The 23,820-nt window shown below is 37.5% G+C and overlaps 2 protein-coding genes and 3 non-coding genes across 5 annotated transcripts in view; all 5 read left to right on the plus strand.

Annotated features, from left to right (window-relative positions):
* Positions 1–942: 942 nt before the first annotated feature.
* RABGGTB (Rab geranylgeranyltransferase subunit beta) lies at positions 943–8,379 on the plus strand. The gene is made up of 8 exons (XM_057527799.1): positions 943–2,097; positions 2,741–2,938; positions 4,117–4,222; positions 5,065–5,117; positions 5,196–5,306; positions 5,872–5,997; positions 7,221–7,374; positions 7,780–8,379. Exons 2-8 carry the CDS (start codon positions 2,750–2,752, stop codon positions 7,914–7,916), a joined length of 876 nt encoding a protein of 291 aa, XP_057383782.1. The 5' UTR covers positions 943–2,097; positions 2,741–2,749; the 3' UTR covers positions 7,917–8,379.
* LOC114237977 (small nucleolar RNA SNORD45) lies at positions 1,740–1,818 on the plus strand. Its single transcript, XR_003623422.1, has one exon. It is a non-coding gene; the product is annotated as a small nucleolar RNA SNORD45 (small nucleolar RNA).
* Positions 2,374–2,456, plus strand: LOC114237978 (small nucleolar RNA SNORD45). Its single transcript, XR_003623423.1, has one exon. It is a non-coding gene; the product is annotated as a small nucleolar RNA SNORD45 (small nucleolar RNA).
* On the plus strand, positions 3,087–3,158 carry LOC114237976 (small nucleolar RNA SNORD45). Its single transcript, XR_003623421.1, has one exon. It is a non-coding gene; the product is annotated as a small nucleolar RNA SNORD45 (small nucleolar RNA).
* Positions 8,380–9,857: 1,478 nt separating the features above from the next.
* Positions 9,858–23,820, plus strand: part of MSH4 (mutS homolog 4) — a 99,210-nt gene continuing 85,247 nt past the window's right edge. The window contains exons 1-3 of the mRNA XM_007182352.3: positions 9,858–10,095; positions 12,874–13,056; positions 19,433–19,593. Of these exons, the coding sequence (XP_007182414.2) occupies positions 9,858–10,095; positions 12,874–13,056; positions 19,433–19,593 (582 nt within the window). The remainder of the gene's footprint in view (positions 10,096–12,873; positions 13,057–19,432; positions 19,594–23,820) is intronic.

The following is a 23,820-nucleotide window of genomic DNA, read 5'->3' on the forward strand; positions in this document are numbered from 1 at the left end:
ACTTTTTAAAATAAAAATTATTAGGGCTAGACACGATCATCACGTAATGATAAAAGGCTCAACTCACAGAAATAGATAAGTCTAAACTTATATGCATTTAATAAAGTGGCCTCAAGCTAGAAATACGAATATCAACAGAACTACAGGGCGAAATAATGAAATCTATCATCACAGTAGATCCAACATTCTCTCAATTACTGATAACCCACATATGTCACTGTGTCAGGAACCCTTCTCCAAGTCGTTACTGAATGCAAGGATGTGTAGTGCCATTATTTTCTAATGGGTGCTCAAAAATGCTGAAGTATGACAGTCCTAAAGAAAGCACAATTGAAAACAGCTGTGTTAACACAACTAGTAAATCCGATTTCTGTGGAAAGCTCATAAAAGGCACATGGGTGTTTTCTTCGTTGAAAATTCAGTTCCAAATATTTCAGATATTAGTACTTCCTAAAGAAGTGGGGGGAGTAGGTGAGGGAGTCGGCCGTAATGGCCAAGGCAAACAGGAGGGGAATGTGAACACTTCATTAACATTCACTCAAAAACATTTATTGAACACCTAACTACGTGCAACTCTATTAATTACCAGCCATTGCAGATCTTCAAAGTTCAAAGAGTCTCAAGAATAAACGATTTCTTAAAAGTTATTCAGGTATTTACACATTACTTAAAACCCTTGTAGACAAAACCGCGGACCTTACGAGACGAGAAAATTGGCGCCAGAGACTTTAGGCGCAGGCAGCGAGGACAGCTATGAGCAGTCGGTGGGGTCCTAGGGCAGCCACGGAACTGCTCCTTCCTTCAGGCGGGAGTGTGGACAGCTATGTCGGGCGCGGGGGTGGGGGTGGGGACCTGAAGGACGCCTCTGCGCAGGCGCTTGCTGCCTAAATCCGCCCAGCGACGAGCATAGTTCTCTTTTTGCTCTCAGACATGGTGAGTGTGGACGTGTATTGGGTTGCTATGTAGATGAGTCGGGAGGAGACTAGATAGGCCAATGTTTAAGCAGTTCAGGCCCCAGTGGGTTGTTTTCTAAGTATTGGAGAATGGTTGACTTAAGACATAGGCCTTGGAAGGTTTTTTGAGGACTCAGAGACAGGGTGAAGTATTACTTAGCGTTTTCTGCAGATCTCGCGGCTGCACATGCGGCCAGACTTCCTCCTATCCGGCGGGCCTCAGGGGTCAACGACCCGGTTTCTTAATCTCTCAAAAAAGCCGGGTAGTTCTCTTTTTCTTCTATATATATACATGTACATATATATTTCCTTCCATTTGGCCATGAATATATGGTTTAGAATCTTTATAATTATTAATAGTATAGACTTGACCTAGTAAATATGAATGGGATGTGAAGGAAATTAATTGCTTTGTTCTTATTGGTAGTGATCATGACCTACTTAAAAAATAAGAACTAGAGCAGCATCCTCATCACCTGGGGGCTTGTAGAAACTAAAACTAAAGCTGGAGAAGATAGGCTAAAGGGACTGCTTGCTTGATAAATAACTTTTGGGGTACATGGAAGGTGCTTTGAAACCTGAGTTTCTAGGATTAATAAAATCTCATTAAAGAACTTAACTGCAAATTATGGGTTAGCAAGATTTTTATTTCAATGCTTCAGCTTTTTGCCACATGTAAGCCATATGTTGTCTTAAATTCGTAAGGTTTGATAGTGTATGTTTACTTTACTTAGCTCTTTAAGTGAAAGATAAGCAAAGAGAGATGAAGATGGAGGTAATTTTTTGGGTCGATGATGAGCTGGCATGTATTCTGAATCTAAAGTTGATTATTTCTGCTTTAGCTCTAGAATTACCCTGAGACCTGAAAAATACCTGCATCTTTATGAGGGGTTTAGTTCTTTTTTAGTCAGATACTTTTAAAATTGAAAGTTTTTATATGGCAAGATGAAATCAGAATTCAAATGTGTATTGAATATGTGCTCTGGGGTCAAACGTGAAAAGATAAAAATTTATGAAATCACTTTTTGTGTGAAAGGGCACACCGCAGAAGGATGTTATTATCAAGTCAGATGCACCCGACACCCTATTAGTGGAGAAGCATGCAGATTATATAGCATCCTACGGCTCAAAGAAAGATGATTACGTATGTATACTTTTATGTTGAAAAGTTTATTTTTAAAGGTGTTGGCCATTCTGAATAAGCAGGTTAGTATGGCCCATGTTTCTTAAAAATCGTATCCAACTTCTGTGTGCCAAGCACTGGTATCTGTGGTTGAGGGGCAGTGGAATTAACCACGGTCCTTACCAACACTTATTTAGAGGCCTTGGCAGACAAAGTAGATTTCCCTTCCTGCCCCGATTTGTAAGAATTTTGAGGCATGGAATAGATTTACTTTTGTAGTTGAGGTAATGCTTTCAAGGTCAATGATGTGTTGGCATGTATTACCTGAGTTTACGGTGATGTGAGATAACACTTAAGCTCTAGAATTACGCTGAGACCTTGAATAAGTTTAACCTTGAAGAATGGTGTTCCCAGTTTTCCTCTGTGGGAAAATCTTAGAAAAAATTAAATGAACAACTTAATTGGAAGTGAATATTTTCTCCTGTAGGATACAAAGAGCTGAAATTTACCATGTTGGGAAATAATCTAGTATTGATGAATTCCCATAACCTTGTAGCTGTGGAGTTAGGGCCATGTAACACCATGACTATTTAGCTTCATGTGTTCAGTATCTTTAACTTGGCATCAATTCAAACTGACGCATTAAAGTAATTCTGTATTTTAGGAATACTGTATGTCTGAATATTTGAGAATGAGTGGCATCTATTGGGGTCTGACTGTTATGGATCTCATGGGACAGCTACATCGCATGAATAGAGAAGAAATTCTGACATTTATTAAGTCTTGTCAACACGAGTGTGGTGGAATAAGTGCTAGTATTGGACATGATCCTCATCTTTTGTACACTCTTAGTGCTGTCCAGGTAAATACTAATAAAAATTCAGCAGTCTTGGTGATGTATTCTCTTCCGTGAGAGTGGGGAAATTGAAACTAGGTATCAGGAATGTGACAAAATCAGTATCTATGTTAAAAAGTTACTCATCTTTTCAAATGAAGTATATGTTCTACAAGGTCAATGATGTGGTGGCATGTATTAGCTGAATCCAAAGTTGATGTAAATTATAAAATTACACTGAGACCTTGGATGGTAATTATGTTTATCTTAAGTGTATGTAAATATTTGAAAATCACTCAGTGGAGTTAGGTTGGTTGGTTGGTTTTGAGCAAGAAAAATCCTGTGAAGTTAAGCCACTGAAATCTGTTTTGTTTATTAGACAGCATGACCTATCCTATCCCAATAGATTACGTTACATAAGTCTTGTCTGATAATAGAAAACAATATGTTCTGAAGATTGTCACGTGGAACATTATTCAGAGAACAGCAAATAGCATAATGGATTACGTAAACTGCTCGAAGCCTGTTTACCGCATGCGTATTAGCCTCCTTCATCTGTTTCTTGTATTCATCAAACTTCTGCATGGCATTTGCTTCTCTCCATGGCCTGGCCATTTCCTCCCTTCTAGTCTCATCTTGCTTTTCATCTAATATCTGGAAATACCAAGCTGCCTGTGGTTCCCCGTTTATACTCTGTCATTTCACAACTCTGCTGTTTTCCGTGGAGTTTTTAAATTTATTTATTTTTACTTATTTTTACATTTCTGGATGAACTGTGGCTTGCGGGATCTTAGTTCCTTGACCAGAGATTGAACCCAGGCCCATGGCAGTGAAAGCGCCAAGTCCTAACCACCGGACCGTCAGGGAATTCCCTCCTTGGAGTTAGCTTTGATTTTGATATTAGTGAAGATCCACAAATAAGGGTTTAAAGTCTATGTAAGTTAGTATATATGAGTCTTAGAGCGCTAAGTTAACAATTTATAAATGGAAAAATAATGCTTTGTGGTTAAAGGTTTGTGTTTGTTGGTAATATCTATAATTTGACTGCATAGTAGAAGTGCACATTTGAGACAAGTTCACAATGTACATAAACAAAAGGACATGCTTGCTTGACAACTTAAAAGGTAGTTGAGGAAGAACATTGTTAGAACAAACTTACCAGTGTTGAAGAGGTATTTACTTACCATGGTTTGTTTTTGTTACAGATTCTTACTCTCTATGATAATATTAATGTTATTGATGTAAATAAAGTCGTGGAATATGTTCAGAGTCTACAGAAAGAAGATGGTTCTTTTGCTGGAGATATTTGGGGTAATGTCCCTTTAATCCATGGCACCCAAAATACCAATCCAAAAATGTTCTGCTTTGGTGTTTATTGTAGTAATAAGCTTTGTTGCAAATTTTAAAGTTCAACGAATTGGGGGCTTTGCTAATAACTTATCAGGAGATTTTTAAGTTTTTCATCTTTTCAGGTCCCACTAAGCAGCTGGTCTAACTGGAGTTAATGGTCTGCTGGAAGTTCCAGCATGCACTGTGCTAGTTATATCAGCATACAGGAGTACTGGAACAGAGGGGGCCAGTCTAAAAGATAAGGTAGGTGAAACTTTTTTCCCCAATATTTGGTGGCTTTGTAAAGTTGTTTTAAAACTTTCTGGCAAGGGGAAAATATTCAAAAAACTTTACAAACTTACTGAATATTTGAGTGGAGGGAGGGAGTAGTATTTGACTTGATAAATGTAGATAATCTCTGCTTTAGGGCTGAATACAGTGCAGGCAGGAGAGACCAGCTGCTTCATGGGATGTGAAAATCTACTTTTATATAATAGGGTAAGTTTATTATCATTCTAAGAAATTGACTAGTCTTTTTCTTTCTGTTACCTTTCTGGGGCTTTGAAAGCAATTTATTTGCTTGTATTTTTGACAAAGCAGTTTTCTAGTTCTTAGTTTCCTTCGAAATAAAGTAAGTGATTATGGATCACTTTTTAAAGATTTAGCTTTCCTCCTGGTGACTAGAAGTACATGTTAAGCCTGAACTCTTGGAAATTTAACCATGGTAGTTGTGCAGAGGTTGTTTTAAATTAACTTTTACTACATAATACGATCAGAAGCCTCTGATAACACGTAATGTTTTGGTTTGATCCCTTTATTTTTAGGAGAAATCGATACAAGATTCTCTTTTTGTGCGGTGGCAACTTTGGCTCTATTGGTAAGTTTTAAATGTTGTATTGGAATGATTAAACTTACATGATTATTCTGGAATTTAATACGTATATTTTGTTTACAGGGGAAGCTGGATGCTATTAATGTGGAAAAGGCAATCGAATTTGTTTTATCATGTATGAACTTTGATGGTGGATTTGGTTGCAGGCCAGGTTCTGAATCCCATGCTGGGCAGGTAATTTATCAATCTAGATTAAAATGTAGTGTCAGTTTTGAAGGGATAACCCATGTAATTGGGAAAATAGCAAGTTAATTTGATTGAATGTAATATAATGTGGGATGTTACATAAGAATTAATTGCTGATTAAGGAAGGCATTTTTACAGTAGTTTACTTTGTATACAGTCCCCTGTTGGTGAAATCCTCTGACCCAGGTAAACTTAAGTAGTTTTGTAATTACCAAAAATATATTTTGATTTTCAATTAGTTTTTAACCAGATGAAAACATTCCCTACCTATCCCCAACACCTGTTTGCTTGTGCCAGAGGATGTTGTATATGTAAATGGTTGTCAAATAAAGCTTGCTTTTAGCCATGAAGAAATTGTGACAGTAGTCTTGCATTGCAGTTGCATCCTAGTAGTGTGGTTGGTTTTGTTCAAATAATTGTGTTCTTGTTTGCAATTCTTACTGTCAGCAAATTTTTAGATAGAAAATGGAGCTTTAATAATTTAAGTAGTTTTTATCACCATGTTATTGTTGGAAAACTATTATACACATGTACTTTATGTCTGTAATTTTAGATCTATTGTTGCACAGGATTCCTGGCTATTACTAGTCAGTTGCATCGAGTAAATTCTGATTTACTTGGTTGGTGGCTTTGTGAACGACAGCTTCCATCAGGTGGACTCAATGGAAGGCCAGAGAAGGTATCTGTCGTTTCATAAGATGAACTTTTTAAGTTTTATAACCTTGAGTGAGGACTTTTTTTGTCTTGTATATCTCAGTGTTGCTCTTGTAAATTGATAATGAGCTTTTCACCTTAACTACTTTGCATTATGTATATCTGGGAGTCAAAGGCTTCTATTAACACATGCATCTTGAACAGAAATCTCCATGCCCACTTATGGGTGGGAAAGGACAATGGATTTGCCAAATGAAAGATTTTTTTAAAAAATTGGATTACGACATTTTTATTTAAAATCTTTGTTAATTTTTAAAGAAAAAGCCTATTTTGTTTAGCTCTCACACACTCTGAATTGGGTCTGTAACGACCAGGTAGTAAATATTTTTAGCTTTGACCTATGGTCTTGTTACACGTACAAATTTCATAATTTTCCTGTCGCAAAACTATTATATTTAAAAATCATTTACACATACTAAAAGCTATTCTTGTGGTCTAGATTTGACTCAATGGCTGTAGCCTGCTGAGCCCCTGACCTAAAATATGATAGAGCATGGTGATGCTTTTATCTGGGTCATTGTATTTTTGTTTAATTTTGCTTGCTCAGTATTTCTGAATAAGTTAATAGGTAGGGAAATAACCACAAGTGGTTTCTAGTTAAGATCCAATGAAAAACCTGGGCAGCTTTTCAATAAGTAGAAGATCGTTGGGGGTGAGGATTGCACTTAAAATGTAGGACAGCTTTTAATGTGCCTGTGAATCACCTAGGGATCTTGTTGAAATTCAGTCTAAGGTGGGAACTTCTGCATTTCTTAAGTTACCATGATTTGAGGAGCCGGGGTGATGTTTTTTTTTTTTTTTTTGAAGCAGGTTGTGTACCTGCTTGGACAGCACTTACTGAAAGTGCTCTACCTAGGGCAGTGGAACATACAGTACCATAGATCTCACGAGCCTTACCACCAGATTCTTGGATTAAGGGGCTTATTTAGGTATTCACTGCAAATAGAAAATAAGGTAGATGGATGGTTATCACTGAGTACTGAAGCTGAAACATTCAGCATGGTTTTCTATGGAATGGAGTGTTTGGTCTTCTCTTTTCCAGTGATTATCTTTAATTCTAAGCAATTGTATTTATGGATTTTAGTGTTTCAAACACTGCATTGTCCGTATATCCCTTGATTCCCTTCCCACCCCCAATATTTGGACCAGAAAGTACAATTGAGGCAACTTGTGGCTTTTTCCTCCTAGTTACCAGATGTATGCTATTCTTGGTGGGTGTTGGCTTCCCTAAAGATAATTGGAAGGCTTCATTGGATTGACAGAGAGAAACTGCGTAGTTTCATTTTAGCATGTCAAGATGAAGAAACGGGAGGATTTGCGGACAGGCCAGGAGATATGGCAAGTATATTTGTGACTGTTTATTTAACAGTTAAAATTTTCAGTGTTGCTTTGTGTTCTAAGGGTTCTAAGTTTCCAGAATTAGGAATAGGGGGGTGGGGGGAAAGGATGGTATTTCCAAGTGTTGCTTTGAAGGGATGCTTTTTAAATAATTGTCATTTAAGAATATATGAAAGATCTAAAACAAGTTTACAGAAATTTCTGGTCACTTATTGCCAAGAAATGAGTGTGTGGACCAGGTTCTGTGTTTAAAAAAACAATTTGAAACCATCATTATTTCAGAAAACTTTAAGCGTATGTTCAAATAAAGGGAATACAATAGGCTCCAGTATAATCATTGTTCAGAAGCAGGGTTTTAGAAGTTTTCATTTTGTAATACTCTATAAATTCTTATTTTTTTAATAGGTAGATCCTTTTCATACTCTATTTGGAATTGCTGGATTGTCACTTTTGGGAGAAGAACAGATTAAACCTGTTAGCCCTGTTTTTTGCATGCCTGAAGAAATACTTCGGAGAGTGAATGTTCAGCCTGAACTAGTGAGCTAGATTAGATCCCTTGATGCAGAAGTTGCTTAGTGTAGTTTCACTGTTTTAACATTTCAGTATTTGAAGTGCTTAACAAACGTAATGGCTGCCATGTTAATATTTTGTACATGAATTGTGTTGATTTTAATAAATTATATAATTATACATAACTGTAAATTAGAGACCTTTACTGTATCTTCAGCTTTCCGTTTTCTTCTGGAATGCTGTTATTCTGAGCGTAATATTTTGTTTATGCTTCAATGTATTTATCTTGTTTGTCTCCATAACAGCAAACTGAGTTGAACTCTATTTAGCTGATGAAGTCTTATGTTCTGATTTTCCCATGTACTCCCTTGATATGTTATATATAACTATAGTTAATATAAATTGGTCTTTGTCAATGAGAATGTTAACTGATAAAGAATTGATGAACCCCATAGGGATTAAAAGATGAAAAAAAATAAATGGCTGAAATTTGGGAATATTTCATATGTTTGTGGTTACTGAGCTGGTTACAAAGTGATTTAAGTAAATGACAATTCACCACCTTGGAATAGGATTGCAGTCTGGACTCTATTCTCACTTTCTAATATTTTATGTTGGAATGCCAAGGGGGATTGTTGGCTTTTTTCCCTGCCGAGTAAGGAAACAGAAGTTGATAGTTGCCACAGTATTTTTTTGTTACCTGTGTTTTCAGAAAGATGAGACCACAGCTAATCTCTTACAAGAGATTATAACTCTTATAAGAGTTTTATGTTCTTGGTGAAAATAAAGTATTTTAATGAACATTTTTTCTTGATGGAAGTTGAAATTTGCTCAAGCGTCTTTGCAATACCCTGTGTAAGAGTTAGAGAATCATCTTACATGTGTAAAGTGATGATTCTCAACACATTGACCAATGTGAGATTGAAATCTAGCATTGTTTTTTGACAGTTTATTAATTTGAAGAGTTTGAGTTGCATTGCCAGTATTTTGTTTCTGAAGGTTTGGAAGTCATTGGATTGAACATAATTTTATTTAAGTGCTGTCATTGGAAGTTGGGAGTTTTGAGGACTGCAGTCATTGCATGTGGATGAACTGTTCTATGAATACCTGATTTATTGATGTACTTAACAATTGCGTGAATTGAGTAATGCATTTCTTCTAATAGTATCCAGAGTATTCTGTTTTCAATCCTGGCATCTCTACGAAGTTGCTATTACTGTGTATTCCAGAAAAGTAAGCAGGCACAAAATTTCCCAAAGGTCATTTGTTGTAAAGCTAGTTTGAGTTTGTGTAGTCTGCTTTTAAATAGTTCATACCTATGTGTGAAGACCCAGTACTAGAAATTGAGAGAGGAAACTGTCCAAGAGATACCTCTTCTTAACCTGGTTCCTTCTATACTGTGCACACAGCCATATGCTTACTGGGTGAGGGGCAGTCTTGCAGTGATAACAGCCCTGTGAATATTTAAGCTGTAAGGGGTTAGTGGCTCTTTAGCCACGAAACCAATGTTAAATGGTTTGTACTACTGTGTGAGCATTAAATTTGTTTCCACTATCACAGGCACTGCGTGCACAGTGATAAGACAGTTTCTGTAATTAAAAAGAAACCAGTGTATTTGGAGGTATGTGCGGAATGTTAGCCCCGAACACCTTGTGATAAGGAAATAGGGTGCAGTGCGAATAATGGGTCTACCAAGTTGGATTGATGGGCCCTGAATTCCGTTCAGCTGAGGAGGTCTGTACCTTACATTTAGCTCGACCAAAACCTGTGGGAGGTGACGGGACCGGAAAGCCTGGGAGTACATTCCCTTGTGTGGATGGGGTGGAGGCGGGGGGAAGGTGGGCGGTTGCGGCACGCTGGGGCTCTGCGCCTGCGCACCATGCGGCTTCGTGCGCCTGCGCACCATGCTCGCACTTTTCCCGGCGTAGCTTCTGCCCTTGGGCCCTGCCGAGGGGTGTTCTGAGAGGGTTTATGAGCATGCTGAGGCCTGAGATCCCACCAGCCTCAACTTCTGTCCCTGCGGTTTCCCCCTCCTCGGTAGAGGCTCGGTCCCAGGGTCCCCGCTACAGTTTTGGACTCCAGGAGACTCCTCAGAGATGCCCTTCAGCCCAGGCCGCCTCTTCGTCCTCCCCTCCAGGCACGTCTGGAGCGGCGGCCGACCGGAGCGACAGCAGCAGCCTCCCTCGGCACCCGCCCAGCGCGCGGCCAGCTCAAGGCAAGGAGCGGTTGTGTGAATTCCCGGAGGCTCAGGGAGCTGTGGTTGGTGGTTACCACAGAGAAGTATCAGTTGGGGTTTGTTTGGAAGATGAGAATGGGATGCTCCGGGAATTTAGTGTTTCTGAGTGACTAAAGGGCTGGACCCTTCTTCAAATTGGTTTTATTACAAGGCTGTGATGGCGGGTGGCTCGGTTCTGAGGCGGGTTGCATTAACATCCGGTGTGATGTCCCAGCTCTCCGCCCCTGATGACAGATGCCTGAATTTGTGCATGAGTTTGGTGATAGAAGTGGTGAACCTCTTGGCTCCTGAACTTAACTCTCCAAGTCCTTCTAGGATGCCGTGAAAACAGACTAGATTTAACATTTTATCTAATTGAGGTGAATAATATGTTTAGTATGAAAAATGTCTTTCAAGGAGAGTTCAACTCGTTTATTCTATATTCAGTCACTCTCCATGGCAAAACCATCACCGTTTTTCCAGACAACATTGCAAGTCAATGATAAGGTAACAAATGCCAAAATCAGTGGTCACTTTTCAGTTCATCTTGTGTGACCTTTTACTGTGTTTAATGCTCTTGACCGGTCTTCTCTGAAACCGTCTTAATTTGCTTTTGTTGATTCCACTCTCCCCTGTTTTTCTCCTGCCTTCCAGAGAACTGTGCTTACCTTTGTTAGTTCCCAAATTATTGGTTTGTCCTTAGAGGTTTTTTCCTAGGCCACTTCTGTCTGGATGTGACTATCACCACAGCCCAGATCTCATCTATGCTCCAGATTCCTATTTCAGACTGTCTTCTGAAGCTTCTGGTGAGGAACCAGTGGAAATCCTCAGACTCACTATATGATTAATTTAATTCATCTCTCTGCAGCTCCTCGACCTGTTTCTCTTATCGCAGTCATTGGGTTTTCTAAATCTTAAACCTAGGAGACCAATAATTCGAGTATTCCCTCACTCATAACATCCAAATAGTTAAATTCTATCTAACTTTATCTTTTAAATAATTGTCCTTTTCTATCTTTGTGCCATTACAGGCCCTTATGATTTTATGTCTGAATTATTGCCTCATACTCCTAAGTATTCTTTCTTTCAAGCTTACTTACAGTGTCACTAGAGTTATATGGAAAATGAAAATCTTTTTTTAAATTAATTAATTAATTTATTTATTTTTGGCTGCGTTGGGTCTTGGTTGCTGCGCACCGGCTTTTCTCTAGTTGTGGCGAGCAGGGGCTACTCTTCGTTGAGGTGTGCGGGCTTCTCATTGCGGTGGCTTCTCTTGTGGAGCACGGGCTCTAGGCACGCAAGCTTCAGTAGTTGTAGTATGTGGGCTCAGTAGTTGCGGCTCACGGGCTGTAGAGCGCAGGCTCAGTGGTTGTGTACGGGCTTAACTGCTCCGTGGCATGTGGGATCTTCCCGGACCAGGGCTTGAACCTGTGTTCCCTGCCTTGGCAGGTGGATCCTTAACCACTGAGCCACCAGGGAGGTCCCGGAAAATGAAAATCTTATGTCCCTTGGCACTTCAATCAGTGACTTTGTTTTTGCAGTTAAAAAAATCATACTCTTTTTTTTTTTTTTTTAAATCATACTCTTTATTAGGACATCCAAGGCCATTTGGGATCTGTTTTCAATCTTTGCAGTCTTATCTCTTATCATTTCTTAATAATTACCCTACTTTCTAATCTAATTGACCTACTTGCAGTTCCTCCAAGGCAACATACATGTTTACGTTGTCAGTATAATCCCCCCTTCGTGAGATGCTTTTTCACCCATTTATTTTCAACAGTAATAACATTCACTAATTAATGAGCACTACTCTGTTCTAGCTTCTTACTTGGCATTTTGTATCTCTGATCCTAACGATAATTCTGCAAGGTAGATTTTTCTTTTGTCCCAATTTTACACAGGGAGTTTGCCACCCCATGGTTTATAGTGTTGGAGAAGAGTTAGGGCTGTATATGAAGGTTTGAGAATTGCCCGGAAATAGATATTAATAGAAACCAAAATAATAGATGAGATGCCCAGAGAAAATGTATAATTTTGATTTGTGAGAGAAAGTGAAAACATATGGAACCTTGGGAAGCCAACAGTTAAGAGGCAGACAGAGGGAAAAAGGACCTGGCAAAGGAAACTAAAAAGAAGTGGTTTAAGGAGAATCAAGATAGAGAGTTGTCATGGAAGTCAAGGGGAAGAGGAGAAAAGAAACCCAATATATACTTTTAAGAACTTCTATGTGCCCACAACATTGTAAATCAACTATACTTCAATTAAAAAACAAACAAAAAAACCTCGTATGTGCCAAGACACTATGCTAGGCTGTTATGCACATTCTTTCATATTTTATGACAATCCTATAAAATAGGTAATGTCTTATATCAACAGGTAACTAACTAAACAAGGAACTGAATCGAAGTGAGCCTAAAACTCTCTTTACACCAGTTACCTGGGAGGAGAGAGTTTCAATGAAGAGGTCAACAAAGGAAAAGATGTATTATAATTACTATACAAAGTAAATATATCTGGTGTATTTGAAGATTAGAAGGTAGTTTGTGATTTTAGCAAGAATAGTCTCAGTCAACTTGTATAAGAAAAAGCCATATTAGCAAGCACTTTTCATTATATTTTAGTACAAGATTATTTATCAGTAATGTTGTTAAACTTGTCATAATTTGTTACACTAAAAAATCATTATCAGATGAAGTTTTATAGAGATTATAGGAATTAGTACAACATTGCATATTTCGGAATCTTTAAGAACTGATATTTAATTTTTTTTGAATTTAGGTTCATACTTTACAAACAAAAGATCTTATGCGGAAAACACACTTGCATCACATTTTACTCTCTGTACAAGCTCTTCCTCTGCGCAAGATAGTAATTATCCTCAAATACTAAAAACTCCATTATCTGCTGGAAATCCCCAGAGACCAGGTTATAAAAGTTGGACACTGCAAATGGGACATTCAGGTAAAGTGAGTGGAGTATTGGTCTAATTGACCTTTAGAAACTTTTAAAGTTAAAAGTTTAAATTAACTTAATATTAAATTATATATTAGGGTAGTTAAGTTAATATGAAGTTATTTGTAACTAATATGGAAGACTGAACGATAAATACATCAATTTAGCCATATCTACAATTTGAGGCTGGGTTAATAAGGCTACATAGTTTGTGATATTGTTTGTTAAAAAATGCAGGTCTACATTATTTTATCATTCTGACAAAAAAAGCACAAGAAAGAGAAAGCCCTTCCTTCTGTACGTTTGCTTAAATCTAAAAGTTGATCCTGATAATACTGTTGAATGATTTTTTAATACTTAAATTATAGAATTTATCTAAATGTAGGTTTTCTTGAGGGGAAAATGGGTGAAATAGGTCTACATGTGTAAGCATCTCTTGGTTCAAAGATATATGAATGTATACATTTACAAAATAATGACAAATTGTTTTTCTGAGTGGTTCTACCAACATACACTCTTACTAGCAATATATGACAGTTCTTGTTGATCTGTATCCTATCCAGCATTTGGTACTGTCAGACTCCTTAATATTTACCAGTCTAGCAGTTGTAAAATACTACCTAACTATAGTCTGAATTTGCATTTTCCTGGTTATAAATGAGGTTGATTGTCTTTTTTAAATTGTCCATCTTCTTTGCTGGACTATAAACTCCATGAAGACAGAGACTAGCAGTGAAGATCCAATCTGAAGTAGAACCATACAATAATTTAAACAGGGAAGATTTAACATAAAGAATTATTAAACTGTCATAAAAGAGTAACTATAGGATATAGGACTCCCAAGAGGTCCTACTTGGAAGTGGCCCCCTTCTGGGTCCCATTTCCAACGCTGGGGTACTGACCTCTTTGGAGAAGGTGAATACTGAATGGCAGTTTCAGTAGTGACTGCAGATTTGCCAGGCCAGGCAAACAGGAAGCAGGCAGGGTGGGTGAACTATAGCTGGTGGCTAGAACATGGCTGTGCAATGGGAGTGGGCTCTGGTGTGGGTTGGAGGCCTGGAGCACACAGTCTCCCTGTTGGGAGGGTGGTGGCATCAAGAGGACTTTGGGAGACAGACTGAGGAGAGAGTGAAAGAGCCGAAGGAATTAGTATGGGCAGGAGGCCTGGAATGCAGGATATCTCTGTTGAGAGGGCCGTAAGATGATTGTTACCGTGCCATGTTGCGGCTGTGTGATTGCCAAAGGACAGCACATTCTGGGTATGTAGCTGGGCCCATCACCACCAGATGTCCTCATACCTACACTGCTGACCCAGTGGAAGCTGCAGGAGAGCCCTTCATCATGCAAGGTCCCTCCAGTGCCCTCAATTGAGAAAACTTAACATTATGCACACTTTTTTTTTTTTAAACATCTTTATTGGAGTATACATTATGCACACTTTAAAGGAGAAATACAGCAATTCTGTCCGCTGTCGCAGAGCTTACATTGAAGTGTGAATTTGGAGCCGAGTAACACTAAATTGATAACTGGCATAACTCCTTTGGCTATTCAATGTCCATATATGTCATTCTACACACATTTGGATTCCTTTACAACAACAAAACAACTCTGTGTTTCTACCTAACAGTATGTATACATCTGTACTTGCAAGTGAGGGGGTTCTCACTCTTTCCCAAAATGAGAAGATTCATAGTCCCAACAGTCATTGCATATTAATGATCTCAAATTCAGTCGTGGTCCCACTGAATATTGTGTTACTTAAAGACTAAGTTGTAAAGTTAACCTCCAACTTGTGCATAAATTTTTTTTTTTTTTTTTTAAGAAATTCACGGGGCTTCCCTGGTGGCGCAGTGGTTGAGAGTCTGCCTGCTGATGCAGGGGACACGGGTTCGAGCCCTGGCCTGGGGGGATCCCACATGCCGCGGAGCAGCTGGGCCCGTGAGCCAGAATTGCTGAGCCTGCGCGTCTGGAGCCTGTGCCCCGCGACGGGAGGGGCCGCGATAGAGAAAGGCCCGCGCACCGCGATGAAGAGTGGTCCCCGCACCGCGATGAGGAGTGGCCCCCGCTTGCCGCAACTGGAGAAAGCCCTCGCACGAACCGAAGACCCAACACAGCCAAGGATAGATAAATAAATAAATAAATAAATAAGAAAATCCTTTAAAAAAAAAAAAAAAAAAAGAAATTCACGTTCTTTTATTTATTTATTTATTTATGACCGTGTTGAGTCTTCGTTTCTGTGCGAGGGCTTTCTCTAGTTGCGGCAAGTGGGGACCACTCTTCATCGCGGTGCGCGGGCCTCTCACCATCGCGGCCTCTCTTGTTGCGGAGCACAGGCTCCAGACGCGCAGGCTCAGTAATTGTGGCTCACGGGCCCAGTTGCTCTGCGGCATGTGGGACCCTCCCAGACCAGGGCTCGAACCTGTGTCCCCTGCATTGGCAGGCAGACTCTCAACCACCGCGCCACCAGGGAAGCCTGTGCATAAATTTTTTAAAAGTGAAAAGAGAGAGAAAAATGGTTAGTTTATACAAATAAACATGCATATAACAAAGCATAGAGAAAATATCCAAAGCTACTGCAGTTTATATTTCTGTAATTGGTCATGAGGTCATAGTTGATATCTATGGCTTCCTTCTTCCACTACCCATTCCATATTTCCCTTACCTGCAGCAATAAGGGTGGAATGACCCAGACCTTCATTCCTGAAGGGTCTGAGTCCTTGGTCATTCTGCCTCTTTTTGGTTGCTGTAGTTTTCCATTAACATTTACTGTTGGAAATACTGAGGGGTGCCTTAGAGCAGGGGTTCCCATCTCCCGGGCCGTGGACCAGTACCCGTCCATGGCCTGTTAGGAACCGGGCCGCACAGCAGGAGGTGAGCGGCAGGTGAGCGAGCGAAGCTTCGTCTGCCGCTCCGCATCACTCCCCATTGCTTGCACTACCGCCTGAACCATCCCCCCCGTCGCTGGCATTACTGCCTGAACCTACCCCCTCCCCCATCCATGGAAAAATTGTCTTCCACGAAACCGGTCCCTGGTGCCAAAAGAGGTTGGGGACCGCTGCCTTAGAGAAACCCTGGGCTCCATATATAGTCCACTTTGCCTCCATTGTGTATAGCGACATGATACCCCCTTGGCAGTTAGGAGCAGCCACCCCATCCATAGATAGCCCCCCCTTTTTTTTGCCTATTGGTTCAGTAGCATAAATAAGGAGCCTAAAATGGACAGATGGCAATCTCATCTTCCAATTCAGTGGAATCATTGTGTCACTTGGTGGAACCAATAACCTTGTGGAGACTAAGATCTCCAAACCAGCAGAGCTCAAAGTTGCCAGAATGGGAAACAAAAATTCTTTGGGTGGGTTGATAGGGATAATAGTGAAGTGAGAGTAGCCACTCCTGTTTCCTCCCCTTGATTCTTGGACCTGTGTATTGTGGTTATGAGGAATACAGCATCTATGATTCAAAGTATAAACTGCATCCTGTAAGACAGCGCCCCATTCTTTTAGGGTATTGTCTCCTAATTGGCATTTAGTTTTCAGTAAGTCATTCTGCCTTTCAGCTAAGCCAGGCATTTCTGTGTGATGGGGTATGTGGTAAAACCAGTTGTTTCAATGGGCCAGAGTCCATTGATGCATTTTTTTCTTTTGCTGTGAAGTGAGTTCCTTGATCAGATGCAATACTGTGTGAAATGCCATGATGGTGGATAAGGCACTCTGTAAGTTCATAGATCATGATGCTGGCAGAGGCACTGTGGGCAAGGAAGGCAAATCTGTTTCTAGAATATGTGTTTATTCCAGTGGGGCCAAATATCTGCCCCCTCCTTGATGGAAGAAATCCAGTGTAATCAACCTACCATCAGGTGGTATGTTGTCCCTCTGGGGAATGGTACTGTATGGGGCATTTATGTTGATCTCTGCTGTTGGCCAGTTAGGCACTCAGCAGTAGGGTTAACCAGGTCAGCCTTTGTAAGAGGAAGTTCACATTGTTGAGCCGATACATAGTTTCCATTCTTGCCACCATGGCCGACTTGTTCATGGGTCTATTAAGGAAACACTGTGGTGGCTGGGAAAAGAGGCTAATTGACATTATAGGGTGTATCATTTTGTCCACTATTATCAAGAGTCTCCTTTACAGTGGATGCCCTTTGGTGAGCATTCACATGAGACAAATATTTTCAAAGTCTATGCCCATTCTAAGAGATCTATCCACATACCTCTTCCCCAACTTTCCTTGTCACTATCTTCCAGTTCTGTTCCTTCCCAGTCCCTGACCATCCAGCTAAACCATTAGCAACTGCTTATGAATGAGTCTAAATCTGTACTTCTGGTTATCTTTCATTCCAGACAAGCCAGACAAGGTGGAGAACCAAATGTACTGCTCAAAGTTCTGCCCAAATGAGAGATCAAAATGAACTAAACAACTCAAAAAGTTAGAAGAAAATAGTAATGAATATCAAATGTCTCAGTGAAGGAGGAGTTTCGTAGCAGAAAAGTAATGGAAGAAATTATAAAGGAAAAGACTTTCTATACAAAAATAGAAATCTTTGTGATATCAAAAAAAGCAAGATTGGTAGCAACTATAAGTTGTCGTCATTGATTTACAAAATTCTCATAAAAACAGATTGAAAAACATTAAGACCTAGTAAAAATTGTGCAAAAAGGATGTAAACATCTCAAAATATAGAAAACAAATGGATATATTAAGTGATGTTCAATTTTGATAGTAATTTTTAAAAATACACATTTAAAGCACCAGTCCATTAAACTAGCTAATAATAATAATAACAACAACAATAATAATACATTGCAGAAGTTAGTAACGGTAAGGATTCAGTAAGATTGGTTTTTCTCATATACTGCTGATGGAATTAAAAGTTGGTACAACCCTGAAAAGAAATGTGGCAATATATGTGAGATCCTTTAAAAGTGATGGTTTTCCTTCTTCCAGTAATTTGACTTATAAGGAGCCAATTTAGGGAAATAATAAGAGACCCAGAAAAAAGCTTTATGTACTATGATGCTTATTTTAGTATTATAACAGAGAGATAACAGCATAAATGTTCTTTTAAAGTTTAAGGGAGATGTCTTCTGTGTGTACTGAATTTCCAAGTACTGAAACTTGTTATTAAGTTTCCAGTTAAGAATGGAAAGGTCATATTCGATTGCAGAACTTAAATTGACTTCTATAGATCTAATATAAACTCAATCACCATGTATAACAAGGCTTTAATGGCAAAAAAGGTTCTGAGATCTAGACACAATAGATTTTTAAATGAACTCTTAAGTTGACTACTGACTAAGATAGCATAAATGTAAAAATAATTTTGTAGGTGTTATAACAGAAGAATAGAAAAGAAAAAAGGATTCTAGATTAGGGAGGGTAAGGAGGGGAGAAAAGGTATATTGAAAGGTTGAAAAGGGGATAAAAGACAATTTTGCTTCTTTGAAAATAAAATTTTAGGTATGTTTAGTAGTCTGACTTTTTTTATCCATGAATAATGCCTTATAATTTCATATACTTTATAAAACCCTTCTATATTATGTTTAATTCGTATATAACAACTTTGTTAAAAAGGTTTGGTATTTCCACTTTACAGATAAAGAAATGGTAAATTTAGAAAGGTTAAACTACTTACCTGAATATGTATGGTTTGTCAGGCATAGATCTCAAAATCACTAATATATGTAGTGGTTAAGAGCACCAGGTCTGGAACCAGGCTGCCGGTATACAAATTCTACCAGTTCCATTCATGCTTCAGTCTCCTGAAAAGCAAATGGAGAAAATAATGATGTCTGTTGATAGAATCATGAGAAGTAAAGTTAATTCAAGTAAAGAACTTGGAACATTCTTGGCACATTAATAAAATATCCAACATTACACAGATATCTCATAAGTGGAGTTTATAGTCATATAACGTTTTATACTTTATAAAATACATTGATATATATTATTATCCCATTTGAGCATTTCAGCTACCTCTTGAGTTAGGTAGGGCAGCTATTAACATTATATTTTGTGACATATGATTATTTATTATGAAATAATTTGCTCAAATTCATATAGCTCTCAAATGACAAGGTAAGATAAATAATATGTTTTCTGATCCCAAATTTAGTGTTTCTTTATGACTTCATTCCAATAAAATGCAAAATAAGACAATGTATAAGTTTATTATTTCTAAATGTGAAGTTAAGTTTTGGCAAAATAGAGAAGTAACATTTTTATTTGGTCTGGATATATGGAAAGATATATTTTGATGAGCAAAATGAGATTTTTTTCTTGGATAGTAATAGCTGTGTCCTAGACTTGGTGCTTTGAGATTTTATGAGAAAGAACTAGAAAGTATTGTTAATGTTTATACATTTTCTTTAAAAATTTTTTTTAATAGCTACATCCTCATCTGCAGTTTCTGCACACTCTCCATCAGTTATTGTAGCTGTTGTAGAAGGGAGAGGACTTGCCAGAGGTGAAATAGGAATGGCAAGTATTGATTTAAAAAGCCCACAAATTATATTATCTCAGTTTGCAGACAACACAACATATGCAAAGGTAAGTATTTATACTCCTAGAAAATGGTTCATCTAGAGGGCACTTTGCAGATTTTCAAGTCAGTGCTTTCCTAATTGGCTTACTTTTTGGTAGAATAATGGTTATTCATTATTGCACCAATGTAGGTTACTCTGAATTAAAATAAAGTTTTACATCTGATTTTAATTTTTTAATATTATTTTGTTCTAAAATAACATGTTTTGCTGTTACTTAAATATTCCAAATTACTATTAATATTAATTTCTAAAATTAATATCTTCAAATTAATAAATCTTGGACTCATTCCAAAGATAGCATATGTAGTAACGCTATCTCCAAAGGGTTGTTTCCACTGAACTGTATTTGAATTTTATTTTCCAGAGATAAGGGAAACTGGTGTCTTAGACCAGTCATAATTTAAGTCTCTCAACTTCTTGCCTTCACTTCCTATCACTCATCATTAACTTGGGCCACTGGCCTGTTGTCATGGGAATTTGTGTGACTTATCAGGTAGAGGTAGTCTACTCCTAATCTATATTCAAAAAAGTTATTTGACCCCATTACTATTTTTTTTTTTTTCTTTAGATTGATTTATTGGCTGACCTCTCTGTACCTTTCTAACAATATTGTTATTAAAAACAAGCCCATCTATTCCAATTCACCACATGTGACCCCATTAAATCCATGGCTTTAAAGCTTTGCAGGCTTGTTTCCAACATTTAACTTCCCTGGTAAAAACAAATGACTTTACTGATAACTGAACCTGAGGGAAAATACTTTTTAAACATCTCTATTTTATAGATTATTATACAATGTTTGAAAATTTGATCAAAATCAATTTTGTAGATAATTGCAAAATATAGACCAGTCTCTTCACCTGTCCCATTTTCTTGGGGGGTAGTGTCCATGCAGAAAGGGCACAAGTTATGGTCAGCTTTTTTTTTTTTTTTTTTGGGTCTTTGTCTCTGATATTAGTCTTCTTCCTGTGGATAGTCATTATTTCCAGCACAAAATACTAAATGAAACATTTATAGAAATCTTTGGAGTGGATAGTCATTCCCATTTTCTTAAATTCATGTTTCCCAGATTCTTTTTTTTTTTTCTTTTTTTTTTTTTTCCCACACACACACACTGTATTTTATTTTTACAAGAGATAGATAGACTGACACCAAGCATTGTACATGGATGACCACAACAAAAGCAACAATGATTGCAATTACCAAACATGAAACACACTTATACTATGTCATAATATTGACATTCAGTCCAGTAATCCTCCACTGTAACAGCTCCTTTACTTTGCAGTGAAAATTGATTTGTATATTCTTTTCCTCTGAGTCCTTGTGGGATTTTTTTTTTTAATTCAGACAGAAAGTCACAAAAATTATACTCATCCTCATCAGTTCACTCAGTCCCATGTAATTAATTTCTTTTTTTTCATCTTGATCTTTTGTTAGCAGTTTTATGAGTTCATCAGTTTTTCATTAGAGTTCTGAAAATGCTTATTCATTCAGTTCAGCAGTACAGTCAGTTACCAGAAACCTGTACTTGTCAGAGTCTTTTCCATGAATTTCTTGAAGATGAAACTCTTTTATAGGAACATATTTGCAAAATCATCAGAGTACACCCAGAACTGTCTGTAAATGACAAAAGACTTAAAAATGACCATGGTTAAAGATTTGATGAAAGTTCATAATAATGCAGTTGACAAGAAAATTAGTTATTTCTGAGATATACATTTTAAAGTAATAACTAGGATTATTACTTATAACATTATACCAGAACATATAAGATTTTTAGACGTTTCCTGTAATGTCTGAAACATTTATATTAACATATTTCCATACATATTTCCATACAAATACAAATATAAGATTTTTAGAAATTTCCTGTAATGTCTGAAACATTTATATTAACATATTTCCATACATATTTCCATACAAATACAAATATAAGATTTTTAGAAATTTCATGTAATGTCTGAAACATTTATATTAACATATTTCCATACATATTTCCATACAAATACAAATATAAGATTTTTAGAAATTTCATGTAATGTCTGAAACATTTATATTAACATATTTCCATACATATTTCCATATAAATACAAATATAAGATTTTTAGAAATTTCATGTAATGTCTGAAACATTTATATTAACATATTTCCATACATATTTCCATACAAATACAAATATAAGATTTTTAGAAATTTCATGTAATGTCTGAAACATTTATATTAACATATTTCCATACATATTTCCATACAAATACAAGATTTTTAGAAATTTCATGTAATGTCTGAAACATTTATATTAACATATTTCCATACATATTTCCATACAAATACAAATATAAGATTTTTAGAAATTTCATGTAATGTCTGAAACATTTATATTAACATATTTCCATACAAATAACCCAATGAAAGTTTAGTATTAGTTGTTTTGTTTGTTTTTTTATACTGCAGGTTCTTATTAGGCATCAGTTTTATACACATCAGTGTATACATGTCAATCCCAATCGCCCAATTCAGCACATCACCATCCCCACCTCATCGCAGTTTTCCCCCCTTGGTGTCCATATGTCCATTCTCTACATCTGTGTCTCAACTTCTGCCCTGCAAACTGGCTCATCTGTACCATTTTTCTACGTTCCACATACATGCATTAACATACGATATTTGTTTTTCTCTTTCTGACTTACTTCACTCTGTATGACAGTCTCTAGATCCATCCACGTCTCAACAAATGACTCAATTTCGTTCCTTTTTATGGCTGAATAATATTCCATCGTATATATGTACCACAACTTCTTTATCCATTCGTCTGTTGATGGGCATTTAGGTTGCTTCCATGACCTGGCTATTGTAAATAGTGCTGCAATGAACATTCGGGTGCACGTGTCTTTTTGAATTACGGTTTTCTCTGGGTATATGCCCAGTAGTGGGATTGCTGGGTCATATGGTAATTCTATTTTTAGTTTTTTAAGGAACCTCCATATTGTTCTCCATAGTGGCTGTATCAATTTACATTCCCACCAACAGTGCAAGAGGGTTCCCTTTTCTCCACACCCTCTCCAGCATTTGTTGTTTGTAGATTTTCTGATGATGCCCATTCTAACAGGAGTGAGGTGATACCTCATTGTAGTTTTGATTTGCATTTCTCTAATAATTAGTGATGTTGAGCATCTTTTCATGTGCTTCGTGGCCGTCTGTATGTCTTCTTTGGAGAAATGTCTATTTAGGTCTTCTGCCCATTTTTGGATTGGGGTGTTTGTTTCTTTGATATTGAGCTGAATGAGCTGTTTATATATTTTGGAGATTAATCCTTTGTCCGTTGATTCATTTGCAAATATTTTCTCCCATTCTGAGGGTTGTCTTTTCGTCTTGTTTATGGTTTCCTTTGCTGTGCAAAAGCTTTGAAGTTTCATTAGGTCCCACTTGTTTATTTTTGTTTTTATTTCCATTACTCTAGGAGGTGGATCGAAAAAGATCTTGCTGTGATTTATGTCAAAGAGTGTTCTTCCTATGTTTTCCTCTAAGAGTTTTATAGTGTCCAGTCTTATATTTAGGTCTCTAATCCATTTTGAGTTTATTTTTGTGTATGGTGTTAGGGAGTATTCTAATTTCATTCTTTTACATGTGGCTGTCCAGTTTTCCCAGCACCACTTATTGAAGAGACTGTCTTTTCTCCATTGTATATCTTTGCCTCCTTTGTCATAGATTAGTTGACCATAGGTGCGTGGGTTAATCTCTGGGCTTTCTATCTTGTTCCATTGATCTATGTTTCTGTTTTTGTGCCAGTACCATATTGTCTTGATTACTGTAGCTTTGTAGTATAGTCTGAAGTCAGGGAGTCTGATTCCTCCAGCTCCATTTTTTTGCCTCAAGACTGCTTTGGCTATTCGGGGTCTTTTGTGTCTCCATACAAATTTTAAGATGATTTGTTCTAGCTCCGTAAAAAATGCCATTGGTAATTTGATAGGGATTGCATTGAATCTGTAGATTGCTTTGGGTAGTATAGTCATTTTCACAATGTTGATTCTTCCAATCCAAGAACATGGTATATCTGTCCATCTGTTGGTATCATCTTTAATTTCTTTCATCAGTGTCTTATAGTTTTCTGCATACAGGTCTTTTGTCTCCCTAGGTAGGTTTATTCCTAGGTATTTTATTCTTTTTGTTGCAATGGTAAATGGGAGTGTTTCCATAATTTCTCTTTCAGATTTTTCATCATTAGTGTATA

This window comes from Balaenoptera acutorostrata, chromosome 1 (assembly GCF_949987535.1).
Source record: "Balaenoptera acutorostrata chromosome 1, mBalAcu1.1, whole genome shotgun sequence".
NCBI lineage: Eukaryota > Metazoa > Chordata > Mammalia > Artiodactyla > Balaenopteridae > Balaenoptera > Balaenoptera acutorostrata.